At 40.7% G+C, this 14,298-nt stretch overlaps 1 protein-coding gene across 1 annotated transcript; it reads right to left on the bottom strand.

The window, feature by feature from the left end:
* Positions 1-777: 777 nt before the first annotated feature.
* On the bottom strand, positions 778-3,528 carry epcam (epithelial cell adhesion molecule). Its single transcript, XM_072391451.1, has 9 exons — positions 3,223-3,528; positions 2,525-2,626; positions 2,167-2,425; positions 2,011-2,076; positions 1,842-1,905; positions 1,642-1,740; positions 1,354-1,551; positions 1,224-1,265; positions 778-1,133 (listed from the first exon to the last, which is right to left on the bottom strand). The coding sequence occupies exons 1-9, from the start codon at positions 3,281-3,283 to the stop codon at positions 1,110-1,112; spliced, it is 915 nt and encodes a 304-aa protein (XP_072247552.1). The 5' UTR covers positions 3,284-3,528; the 3' UTR covers positions 778-1,109.
* Between the last annotated feature and the right edge of the window lie 10,770 nt (positions 3,529-14,298).

Here is a 14,298-nt window from a genome sequence, read left to right as displayed (position 1 = left end):
AGAATGCATTTGTTTAAGCAAGAACCAGACCGACAGGTTTAGTGCGACGACAGTTTCAGAGAAATCGCAAATGACGAAAAACACTTCCCACATGAGCAAGGCGTTGGCAACGAGGAACTCTCATCGACAACGGATGCGATTGCAATACGACGCCGTGCAAATAAAAAGCATCGGCCATTTCACAGCAGATTTTGTGCCATTTTCCCAAAGTTCGACACGTTTTGCATAAAGCAACCAAACAGGAGTTAAAGCTCCCTTCCCCCACAGCCTATAGGTGCATTTACATGAACCTGTTTAGATGCGCATCGTGTCGGAAAATTATGACGGAAATGCCATAATTTGAAAATTAAAATCCCCTGATTCGCACAAGTGAAAATATGCTCGCTAGCATCAGGTTTTGGTCGATTCTAAAGGGATGGAAGCAGCTGTGTCCACATCAGGTCTGACGTAGTGCACTTTCACCCCGATCTCTGCTTGGGCATTAAATAACACTTCTTGCCATCTTCTCCTCATCACAGCCCCTCTAATCGCCAGGACTAAGTCCTCTCTCCATGGGGATACACTCCGGCTCGAGAAGCCGGTGAAACATTGACAGGTTGGTTGTCATGCCAACCTGCGGAAAACTCGCACGAGTTAGATGTTTTCACCAAAGTCCGTACTTTTGATGGAAATACACATGATTTGAATTTCTTTTAATGCGCATTTCCCAATATTCTAATCACTTTTGGATGGAAACACGACTATTGTCCACTTTACAATAAACAAACCGTCACGCCATATTTTTAAAATTTTTAATTAGAAACAACACAATAAGAAACTGTACAATCTCAAATATGGAATTTAGACTATTGAACAGGTTAAAATGTATGTGTCAGACACACTTAAAAGCAGTTCTATGGCATGTAGACAGATGAGGCATTAAAACTTCATACAATTTATAAATAAAAGGTTGGAACCAGTACCGCCAACATTACACAGAAAAAAAAAAAAAAAAAAAGTTAATTCTAAAACATTATCCATTCCTCAAGTAAAGACAAAAATGGCACACTCCCACTGCAGTAAAGTCCTGCCAAAAGGTTGAAAACAAGCCGCTTCAGACTCCTGTTGCTTTACATGTTGTCCATCTCCCTTTGCTGGATTTTAAAAAGAAAAAAAAAGTTAAACATCCATCTTGAAGTCTTTTTAATACATAAAAGTCAAACTTTATAGGACGTTTGTCTCACCTGAGCCTTGCTGTATTTCAGCTGACGTTTCTTCCAAAAGAACTGCACACACAAACAAAGGGGGGGGGGGTGAGTCCTGGGATGCACGGTTTAAAAATGTACACGGTGTTCAAAAACAAGTCGCACTCACCAGGAGCAGCAGGCCGACAACCACGACCACCACCACCACCACGATGACTGCGACGATCCCGCCCGGAAGGTTCTTCATGGTAAAAGTGGGAGGCTCCTCGTCCACATAGTACACCAGGATGTTCTCCATCTCCAGCTTCTGGCTGTCCACCATGGGCTCAAATTTTTTCTGGTCATTGAACAGGGGGAGCACCTTCACCTGTGGGAAGAGAGGAAGTCAGCCGGTCAGTGGAAAGGCCGCCGTGAGCGTCGGCATTGTGTTTAAGAAGAGAAAATACACTCCGCATACATCTTTCTCCATGTAGTAGGCCATCTGGGCCAGGTTAGTCTTGCGGTCTCCCATTTCCTTTTTCACATCCACGATAATCAAGCGGGCATCGGAGTCGTACTGCAAAAACCAGGCGCTTTGTTAGACACGTAGGCTGTGCATTTTGGAATTATTCACCCTTTATCAATAATGCAACACGGGAAAGAAAAAACAAAACTCACCTGAATCTCTTTCACCAGGTCCTGTTTGAAGTTGTAACGACTTTTAATGGCACTACCAATGGCACTGTTGTGTGGTAGAGACGTCATAATGAGAAACTACAGAAAGCTCATTAACATTACATGTTAAATGTATATATAGAGTGAGCGAGCGAGCGATAGATGTACTTACGTCTTCAATTTGGCAGCATCAATTTTAGCATCTACTGGTTTGTGTGTCAGCTGAAGACGCACCCAGCTGGGGAGAAGGGGAAAAAAAAAAGTTATGTATTGCACACCTTTAGTTTCACCCTAATGTCAGTCATTGACACCAATTAAAAACACTTACTAGGTCTCCACCAGCTTGGCACACTCGATGTTCTTGTCTCCCTTGTCAGTTCGACGCACACCGGCACTGTTGACGCACCAACATTCCTCGGTATTGTTGCACTGCTTGGCCCTGAACGTGCCATCGTTCTCACAGTCTGGGTCGTAGATGCCATCGTTGTCCACAAAGGCCGACTCCACTGGTTTTCCTCCAGAACGGGTGCTCAGGCCCTTCCTGGCTCTATACATCTCAGCCTTCATCAGGAAACACTTGGGGATTACTGAGGGTGAGAAGGGAAAGTCAAGAATAAAATATAAACAAAGAAAAACAAGGAAATGCAGAAAGAAGCAGAAGAGCACAACAAAACGCATTTACTTACATGTGGAGCAGTTAAGGTTTTGTTTTTCACCCGTACCCACCAGGACAAAACAATTACAGGGTGTACCGTCACAGGTGGCCCACTTCATTGTCTGACATGTACCTAAATCAGAGAGACAAGAGGGTTGGACATTCAGTTTGCATCTCAGAGGTTATCCCTGAAGCCTACAACAACTGCGACATGAACAACAAAGCACACAGGCGATACGGGTTCAATTTCCTCCAAAGAATTCTGAAATTCAGGCAGAAATCGTCAATGCTTTTTAGTTTAATCTTGGGAGTTTCCTCGGAGGACTTTTGGTGTTCTGCAGCTCTTCGAAGAGAAGTGGTGAGGTTCAGCAAGTAGGCCGTCAGGTTTACCTCGCACCTGGGCGTTGGTTTCTCGAACCAAGTCCCCAAAGAGCAACACAAATCCTCCCAACCCCCACCCAACAACAAACCTGGCTCCGTTTAATAACCGCACAGCTTTGAATCACATTTAATCCGTCTCTTGGGGCAAATTTAACTAATTTCATCGACGAAGGAAGCAAAACTACACACATTAAATATTTCGTCCCATTAATGTCGTCTTAGTGCTAATGTTTTTTCGTTTGTTTGTTTCTTTTTTTAATAAACAAACATTTGAAATCCTCGGATGATTGAACCACCTCAAAAGTCACATTTTCAGCGTAATCTATCGTTGAGTTTAAGGCAACTCACCACAGCTTTGAGCGGTTCCCACCGCGAAGGCAGCAAGAACGACAAAAATCAAAATATTCATAATGAATCCGTCAAAAAAACTCAAACTACTTGAAGAAAAAAATATGTATAGTTTTAGTGGATTTGTATCCGTCCGTCGTCCACAGAGGTCAAAGATAGAGTGAAGGATGCGGTCGACGGGCTCAACAATAAGTTCCTTTGGTTGTTGCAGGTGTGTCCTTGTCCAACCTGTTTGAAGAGAAACCGAGCGCGCGCGCGCACACACAAATAACAACTCAAAAGGGCACGAGCGCTGCTTTGGAGCTAAAGCACTGTGAAGAGCAGGTCTGTTGATAGCAGTCTGTCTGGTAGTTGTCCAACTGTCATAAACAACCGTTATCAAGTAAACTTATAAGACAAGTTTCTCGTGACGTCACCGTAATTTGCATTGCCAGTGGGAAAAAAGGAGAGAGAGAGGTGGGGAGTGGGGGAGGGGTGGTTGTGAAACTCACCTTTCTTCCGGTATGACCATATTTGCTCTCCCCCTTCTCCTCTGTTCACATACCAGTATTTTCTTCTTTAGGCTCTTCAACAAATTAAAATTTTCCGATATCTGTAGTTGTTTTGACTAAAGTTGACTACTGAAGAGAATTTAACCTGTAAAGAGAATATACTCCACAATCTAAAACTGCTTCTTATTCTGCAGTTTGTGCTTTATCCAGACATTTGTTCTTAAAAAAGACACCAGTGATACTCCTATAGTATGACTTTTAAGTTTTTTTTCCATTTGTGAAGTCTTTCATATATTACATTGTAATACTTTGAAGGCTGTCATGAGGGAAATGTGTTAAATGTGTATGTGTCCAGTACAAGCTTCCGTTAATATGATTTATATATACCTATACGATTAATTTGTGTATTCTTTTACAGATTTAATCTTTTTTGTTGCACTCTTATCATTCCATACCTCTGTTGCCCAGTGACTTGGTTGTTCTTCTCTGAGTTTCAGGCTCAGTAACGTTTGAAAAAAACAAAACAAAAAAAAGCAGGTATTGTAAGGTGGCCTATTGACGTTACAGTATGTCCTATTTCGGACAAACAACAAAGATACAGAAGTCAAACCGGATCCCAACTGGGAAGTAAAACAGATTACACAGACGAACCATGTCATCACGATTTCTTGTTTTGCTTGTGTATCTTGGTGCCTGTAGTTTTACTTTTTGTATTGGCTTTTATGTATTTACTGCAGAATCATAGGTGCTTTACAAAAAATACTATGACATGTTTTTTTATCTACTTTTGAAATGAAATAATTCCTAGTATGCTGTGACATCACAATATTCAGTTGGATTTTTAGCACTTTGATAAAGTCATTCCAAAGTAATTCCCATATTGTTTTGGAGACATTTTTTTTTTCACACACACTGAAACCATTTGCCCGCATGTTTTGCTCATGCATGCTTGTTTCATACTTTGACATGATGATGTCATAATAGTCCTGCCGGGTATATAAGGCAACAGAAACTGGAGGTTGGGAAAACATTTTTTAGATACTGTGAGTCACACACGACTCAGTCACAGCCAATATCATATAACACGATCCTCTCGAGAAACACTCTCAGGAGCCGTGTGACAGGTGTCTTCAGCCCTTCTTCGGTAGTTTATCTCAGTAATCAAGTGAATCCAAGCTCCAGAAAACCTTTTTTGAGAGCTAGTGGTGTAAAATTTACTCAATTAACAGCTTTTTATTCTCTAAAGAACACCTGAGGATTGTTGTGCAACAACCTAGTACACGGGCATAGTGTCGGCACTGATTTAGATGTTTCAAAGAAATGTAACCCACAACGGACATTTAAGACACATAATTCATATGGGCCACTTGAACACATCTTTGTCTTGTTATTCTAAAATGTGTTTTTCAAGTGCAGTCCAAGTGCAGATTTAGGAAGGGTTTAGTGGTTCAACATTTTCAGAAAAAGCACTCATTTACTTCTATGAAGGGGTTATCATTCAAACCTTGACTCAGCACATTCATATACTGACACATAACTTCCCATTAATTCACATGTCATTCCCGCACCTATTAAACAAATAAGATATTGTACAATCAGTCAATTCAATGAAATTGAATACTTTCATGTACCTGGACATGAGAAAAATGACCTGGCCCTTACCTTGTCCTATAATTTGGTAAATACACCTGTAAATACATTGTGATAGTTCAGTGAAGTTTGTGGTCATTCATTTATTCATGGCTCTCTTAAGGTCCCACCACAACATTTCAACCCGGTTAAGATCTGTACTTTGAGAGGGCCATTGCTTGATTCTATTCTTTTTCCATAATTCTGTTGTAGATTTGCTGCTGCATTTGGGGACCACTGCCCTGTTACTTCAGCTAACGAACAGATGACCTCATATTTGACTCTATCGTGGTATATCTTGGTATGCAGAGGAGCTCACGGTCGACTCAGTGACTTTTTGTTTGCACAGTATGCAGACACTACTCATGGAAAGTGTTTCACAGTGTGGAGGATGGGTTTATTTATGTTTGTCAACATATTAATTTAAAACTTTGTTGTGCAAAATAATGCCTCGTGCCACTGAATTAGATCAGCCCATGCCTAGACCTAAACTGTTTTTAGCAGCTTTAAAGTCTCAAGTTGGTGAAAGGAAGTAGAGTATCAGTAAGTGTAGTCACTTTGAATATGTAACACTCCTTGTATCAGGTTTATTCTGGAATGTTTGATGAGTTAGAGCAAGACATCTTGGTCCTCCCACTCTGAAGACTCTGAACACAACAACATTTCACAGGGATTATGTGTCAGAAACAGCTATAATAACAATGATTGTTGCCTTACTGAGCCTGTACATGGGAAGTTGCTCTGCCCCAAATCTATACAGTATTCAACTGTTTTAGTTGGATGGATGGACTTCACAGAGACCTAAACGGTAAAACGACTGTTAGCAATGGCAAGTAGTCTGCTGTGACAACAGCCTCTCTTACACTTCCCTTTTAGTTTGTTATTGAACATTGCACCAGGGGATCTGTAGTCCTTCAGCAGCCTGAGCTTTTGGCAGTACAGGCCAATACAGACCTGAAGCAAAAAAAAAAAAGTCAACACTAACAACAGGCAATATACTGTAAATTACTGTTAAGAGAACTGTTCACATTTGTCTATGTGCACAAATAAGAGAGAGAGCTATTTACCTCTTAGTGGCACTGTTGTCACTATGTCTACACCAATAACATCAAATGAATGCAATAAAATGTAAAAAATGTTCTTCAAATTATCAACGACTTAACGAGCAGGGAAATGAGAGGAACTTAGCAACCAACTGAGATCAAAAAAAGAAAATCTAAAGTTAAAAGATACACATAGTACTTTTGAGCCTAACTAATAAATTGCACCCTAAGTAAGTCAGAAAGCATTTAAATTATATTCTTAGTAGCTGAACGTGCTATTTAATGCATCCAGTCTTGATGCTAAGTTTAGCCAAGGTTAAGCTAGCTTTAGCTCTTTTATAGTCAACAACTTTATCTGACTTTATGATAGTCCTAAAAAATTTTTTTCACTTTTCTCCCTTATGTAATGAGAACATAAACCTGATCATTATCACTGGCTATCTCGTCTTATCATTATAGTAGCAGCTTTCAGGGATTTATTACTGTATGGGCTGATCAATGATGTGACTCACTGTAAAGGTGGCAGGATCTGAATTTTATTTCTTTTTTCTTTTTCTAATCTCATGTTCATGCTTTATGAATGTAATGTAAAATGATGCAGTAACCAGCAGCATTCACTGACTGAATTAAAATGTCACTGTAGTAACTGGGCTGCACGGTACTACGACTCATAGCACTTTATGATATGAGGCATTGACCCACATATGTATGCATATGGGGCAACACAAGGTTCGGTGCTCCCACTCTTCAGCCAGGGAAACATCGTAAAGTGAAAATTAAACCACCAACTCTACATCAAAGCTAACTACTGGGCCACAGCCACCCCAGTGACATATATATTGCTCGCAAGTGCTTAAGTTGATATAGATCACTCCCAGGGTGCTATGTACTGTGCAGTCGTGCAGAAATTGTGGACTTTTTAAAACTTAGGAGAAATTGCACAACGCTTGGGGAATATTGCAATCAATGTAATGATGATGTGGCTTGAATTCCATCGGGCCTTTCTCACCCAAATAGCTTTTTAATTACTCTCAGATTTACTGGCATGTAATAAGTCATGAAAGTGACTCACGTATGCCTCTCTCTGAGACTTCACTTTCATGACAGATGTCATAGGTGAAGCCTATGACATCTGGATGACTGCATTTCTTGAGAGACGTTTACATTTCATGAAAGAAGTGTACTGGAGTGACACATGTTCGGAAGCCTAATATTTAGGTAATATTATCTGCAAGTGGAAGGACTGACCGCCCTGGAAAATTCATATCCATAGAGGCCAGGATCGAGGTTTCTTAGCAGAACATCCCATATTTTTCACCTTCCCTTTTGGCAATTTTGATTTTGTTTCCATTCTTGATCAAGCATCTACAAGATTAACTAAATTAATCCACAGAGACCCCAACCCAAAACCCACAGGACCTACAGGACTTTCAGCTAAGATCCAGAGGTCAGACACTGTTTCTGCAGCACAAAAGGTGTCTTAATAACACGCAAGTTGTTTTAATATTGTGTCTAATCCGTGTATCTGTTGAACTATCTGAAGTAGTAATGTGGCTCATGAAAAAAGTAGCTTAACATCTTGTACTCTTGTAGTGGGTAGATCCACATGTATTATATGGACATCTTTTAAAAAGAAAGAAGAATTAGATAAGGGAAATCTTACTCAAAGAATCTAAATCCCCCTCTCTGACAGTTATTTTTGTTGCCCTTTGTCTTGGTACAGTGAGGAGGACAAATGAGGGCCTTAGGGACTGGAACTTTTATTGTGCATGAGCTGATACATAACCAGGGGAATATGGGTGTTCCCCTTCCCAGAGGTTTAAGATGTCAGGGCAGTACGTGGTATGGTGTGGTGGACCATTGTCAAAAGTGGGGTGGAGGAATCAAGAAAGCAGAAGAAGGTCCTCGAGGACTAGGAGAAGGAAAGAGATCCTGATGTACTGAGTCTGCACCTTCCTGACACGACAGACAAACAGGACCGCAAGAAGGGGAAATATGAAGTGAGTAAAAATCTCTACTTCTCTTTTCTGTTAATTACTCCATGTTGTATTACAAGTGGCCAATGTGGGAACAGACTGTCATAACTTCTTTAATATACTGACCTTTTTCCATGAAGTTGTCAGTAATACATTGTCATGTAATCCTGATCCTGAAATGTTTTTTTAGTAAAATAAAGTGTATATGATATATTAATATAAAGAATATATATATATATATATAAGAAATATATTTTTTCTATGCTTTTTTTCCATCTTTCATGATCAGTTTCCATATGAAAAGATGTAATGATATTGATTCAAAGAGAGGTGGTTTCATTGATAACTGTTTATCTGTTGTTACTTCAAATTATTAGGTCATGCACAAATTTCCTTAATGAGTGGTTAAATGACTTGTCTTGGGATTTCATAAATATTCTGATGGATATATGCGTTTGCCCTGCATAGCCGTCACAGTGCAGGCCTGGCCAACATGGCATTTAGGTATGATAACGTTTGTCATTAAATAATCAAAAGAAAACCATAAGCAGGATAATTACAGAATGTCAATTTAAAACAACTGGTAACACAAAGCAAGACTTGATAAAAGGAGGAAAAAAAACTTAGACAAACATAACATCAGATACATTGCTTATGATGTAGCAGCAGATAGTAGTACAGTATATGATATGAAATTATAGACTTGGTGCTTGGCCTTTAAATCAGGTCACTTACAGGGAGTAAAACGTGGACATTCTGGTTTCTGGAAACCACAGATACATAAGTCTTATCCTAAATTTGAATAGGTTGTCTTGGTGCCTCAACCTTCAACTTAGTCTCACAGCAAAACATGAAATAGTCATACAATGTTCAGATTTTTTTCAAAATAAAAGACTTTCACTCTCACATGCTATCACACATGAAAATAAGTCAACAGAGGAAACACACAGTGACTGCACCTCATGAAATAGTCACAAAATGACTGTGACAACACAGCTTATTCAAATGTCGGAGGGGTTGGGGGATGGAGCCACACAAACATCTGTTAAGCTGAACGAGTTTGAACACTGTCTCAACAACTGATGTTAAAGGGGACTTTACTTCAAAATGCCCTTTGAAGATTCAGTTGTTGTTTCCATTGAGCTTTCAATCTATGTTTTTTCGCTGCTTTTTTACATATTACAAACTACTTGGTAAAGGTTACAGTAAGGTGAGGTTAAGTTAGGAAAACATTAAGTCTCCTCATGCTGTCCTACTGAAATACATTACTTTGAGGGTGGTGCTGGGTGGCACAAATGAATAAACAGATTTATTTAATAGACCCAGTTGTCATCGGGTATATACTGGACAGCTCCCAAAACAAGGCAAAGACTGAAAACAGCAAGAAAAAAGACAAGACACAAACAGAATACTCTAACAACAGAATTTAATCAAGAGAGCTAAAATCTAAAAGAGAATACTAAAAGAATAAAGCTCAAACAAAAAAAGAGGAACTCAAGTAGACGTGAACCAAAACACCAGAGCATTGGGCAAAAGCCAAAGTAATGATGAAAAATGAATGAATAAAGTTAACATAACATGTGAAACCAAGACACTAAAAGGAAAAATGATTAAACAGACCCAAAACCCCAAGAACATGACAAAAACTCATGAACCCTAAGTACAAAACCTTGGAATGGGAAAGGCTAACTTGTCCCTTCCTAAGGATTATTTCAATGTCTACCATCTGAGTTCACTATCATATAGCTTCTCATTTGTGTGATCCGTGTTCGAGGTTGAAATTCAATAGCAAAAAAATTGGAGTTTCATCAAAGGATACGTGTCAGACTGTTTCTTGCTTCTGTGCAGGGATTTTAGTCCGACCAAACGCCTGTGAAAATTTGCCATTTTGTTTTTGTAGGGTGACATAAACAAGATGCTATCTGTTAACGAGTGACGTTGTGATATTTCATGTGGAACAGGGCCACAGTTGTTTCCCTGTTTCAAGTTCAGATACTATGCTACGCTAACCTTTTCCAACTGTAGCTCCTTCACAGATGTGAACACATATATTAATGAATTACCTGTGAAAGGCTACATACATAGTAGACAGGGTACACACTTCAGAAGTGTTGTGTGATAAATGAGCAAAACATTGAAATGATTGAACAGTGAAAAAGGAGAGTCACATTTAAAAGATATTGTTTTCTTTAGATTTCATACCTAAATGTGACACATTTCTTTGTGTTTCAAACACTGTCTCAAGACTGTAAGTGCTGATAGCAAAAGACTAGATGGCAGCAGCAATACCGTTCACTGTCCCTCAGGGAGGTTTGATTTGATTTACAGTAGGTGTTCCTGCATTATGTAACAGGAGTCTTGGCGCTGTCTATCCAGAGCCTTTCTCCTGAGAAACAGACAATAGCCCCACAAAGCCTGGAGGGAGGATTAGCATTTGGATGGGAAACCCAATCAGTACAAAGGGAAGACTGTTGCTATTATTCTCATAATTCAGTTTAATCTTCACCATGAGTCATTTCCCATAAAAATACTAAACAACATGACATCCCCCTGGTGTTGCTAATAAACAGCAGTTGACAACAGCTTGAATATAGTCAGTAATGACTGATGTACTTTTCTGGAACGATGCCTCTCACAACTTTGTTTGATGTGGACACTCAATTGGATTATTTAGGCACGCTGTAGCACTGTTTGTTGCAGTAACTGTTGTTAGCAGAGCATGCGTCGAATAAAATTCTGATAAGATACGAAACAACAACTTTGCTTCAGTGGCATTATGATTACAAAAGAAGTGTTACAATATTAAAAAAGATAAATGACGAGAAACCCAACCTTTAACCTTTATCTAGATCCTGTGTGTTGTGAAAATTTATGCAAAGAAATCATCTTACAGGAAGCTGAACAGGTTTTCTTCAGCTTCTGTCATACTGTCTGTATATGATGCAACTGATCAATAACCAGTGTTTAATGGATGTCAAAAAGCGGTGTGGCCTTATTCCTCCTTAGAAATAAAATCAAACTACAATCGAGAAGATTAGTGTTAACATTTGGCCACTTTATCTGGTAGAATTCACATTAGCACTGATTTGCACTGATTTGTTACACCAACCATTACAACAGACACCCAACTGTAGTTGGGGATAAAAGCAGGCTGGGGAAACAGTTGGAAAAGTAAGTTTGTAGTTAGGTCAAATAAAAGACTTTACTTTGTCTTCTTAAGACTGGATGACATTTCAGACTTCATGCTATATAATCCTCTGAGCTCAGACCATTTCATCTTCTTGTGGTTATCAGCTGGATTTTGATAAACTGTTACTGCCACCACAAGGTTAATGCAGTTTTGCATTAACTGGTTTCTTCTTGCTTTCTGAGAGCCTGTAGATTAATCACAATATTTGTGTGTCAATATATTACCCTAAATAATGATGGCCACTTTCTCTTATTTTTGCCCTCGCAGGTTTCCTCCGTTGTGGTTGTCAAGTGTAATCGCAGTGCTCAGATGCTGCTCTGCAGGTATCTTACTATCAGTGAAACTGTCTTAACTGTGCTTAGATGACACATGGACAATAGTTACCAAATCACTCATGCTTCCTGACAACAATTTGAGTTGGGAGAATATTTCTAAAGTTTGTCTTTTCCTTTTGTTCTTTTCAGTTGTCGTTGAGGTGAGGGAATGCGAGGCAGCAGGCATCAGCTGCCACCCACAGGCAGACTGTCTGAGGGTCAGAAACAACTTCACCTGCGTGTGCCGCATGGGCTACCAGGGTGATGGACTGCTGTGCAGTGACATTGATGAATGTTTAAGCCGCCTGCACAGTTGTCACTCAAAGGCCCGCTGCAACAACACCCTCGGCAGCTATAGCTGTGTCTGCCTCGATGGCTATGTTGGAGATGGCACCAGCTGCCAGGATATTGACGAGTGTCAAAAAGAAAACGGGGGCTGCCACCCCAATGCCCTTTGTACTAATTTCGAGGGAGGACGACGGTGTAAGTGTAAAGTCGGCTTCACGGGAAACGGATACCAATGTGCAGATATAAACGAATGCACAAACCAAAGGATCTGCCACTGGAACGCCACCTGCACCAACAACCCCGGATCCTATGTGTGCACTTGTAACACTGGCTACAAGGGAAACGGAAACTACCTGTGTCTTGACATAGATGAATGCTCAGAAACTCCTCGTGTGTGTTCTTCCTCATTTGGTTATAAGGGTTGTGTAAATCTACCCGGCTCCTATCGCTGCACGTGCAGCAACGGCTTTGAAAGTAACGGACAGAGCTGCGTAGACATCGACGAATGTGCCAACAACATCTGCAGCCCGTTTGCAGAATGTAAAAACATAATTGGTTCATACAAGTGTACCTGCAAAAGTGGATTTGTTGGAAATGGGCTGACATGTGCAGATATAAATGAATGCGTCGAAGACAATGAATGTGACCCCAGTGCTGCATGTATCAACAGGCTGGGCAGTTATGAGTGCTCTTGTCTGGAAGGTTTTCTTGGAGATGGGCGACTGTGTGAAGACATTAATGAGTGTTCACAACCAAACATCTGCCCATCTACCACGACCTGTGTCAACACCGGTGGGTCATATTACTGCGACTGTGGTAGTGGATTCATTTTCAACAACTCAAAGTGCAATGACCTCAATGAGTGTGAGGCAGGGCGCTGCAGCCCTGACGCAGCCTGCACAAATTCGCCTGGTTCCTTCTCTTGTCAGTGCTTGACAGGCTTCAGGGGAGACGGTTTCACCTGTCAGGATGTAGATGAATGCTCCTTGTCTTCACAGTGCCACTCCAATGCCCTCTGCATTAACTTCCCTGGCTCCTACAACTGTACTTGTAAGGTGGGTTATTCCGGAGATGGGGTAATCCAGTGCAGTGACATAAACGAGTGTCTGGTGGATAATGGCGGCTGCAAAAACAGAGCAACGTGTGCCAACAATCAGGGTTCTTTCACTTGTTTGTGCTTGTCGGGCTTTATCTTGATTAACCAGACTCTTTGCCAAGACATAGATGAATGCAAGGAACTGAACAATCCATGTGGAGTTAATGAAGAGTGTAACAACATCGATGGGTCCTATGAGTGTCCCTGCCAGACTGGTTACTATCGCCCTGCCAGCAACATGGCCTGTGTCGACATGGACGAGTGTAAAGACAACCCATGCCACGTCAACGCCACGTGCCTCAACATTATCGGGTCACACACTTGCACCTGTAAGCGCGGCTTTGCAGGAAATGACACTCAGTGTGCAGATATAGATGAGTGTGCCGCAGAGGGTACATGCCACGCAAGGGCCATATGTGCCAATGTTATAGGGGGCTTCTTCTGCTCTTGTCAGCAAGGTTTCAAAGGTGATGGCTTCTCCTGCCAGGACGTGGACGAGTGCTCACTCTCCAACACCACCTGCCCTGCTTTCTCAAAGTGTATCAACTCTCCTGGTGCTCACGTTTGCTCATGTTTGAATGGTACAGTGGCCTTTAATGACACCTGTGTGCCACCTTCCCCTCTGTGTGATCCTCCCTGCCATAGCAAGGGCCTGTGCCACCTTTCAGCTGCCGGGTACCAGTGTGTTTGTGACCTGGGCTATGTAGGTGATGGACTGACTTGCTCTGACATAGATGAGTGCCAGATGGAAAATGCTTGCCCTGAAAGTGAAACCGAGTGTCTGAATGTTCCAGGATCATTTTCTTGTGTCTGCAAACAAGGCTACACTCTCAATGGAACACAGTGTGTCGGTAACGCAAACTTTTTTCAAATCAATCATAAGCAAATTCATGGTATATTAAAGCAGCTGTTTTTTATTAAGTATGAAAAGCTAGCCAATCATGGAACAATGATAAACAGAACTGTAATAATTTGTTCGTCCAGGACAATATCTTGTAATATTGTAGTGTTAAGTTACAGAATTCATGGTAAAAGTTGCATGCATATAC

Source organism: Leuresthes tenuis, unplaced genomic scaffold, assembly GCF_036924035.1.
Source record: "Leuresthes tenuis unplaced genomic scaffold, fLeuTen1.0.hap1 SCAF_8, whole genome shotgun sequence".
Taxonomy (NCBI): domain Eukaryota; kingdom Metazoa; phylum Chordata; class Actinopteri; order Atheriniformes; family Atherinopsidae; genus Leuresthes; species Leuresthes tenuis.
This window is presented reverse-complemented; position numbering and strand designations above follow the sequence as displayed.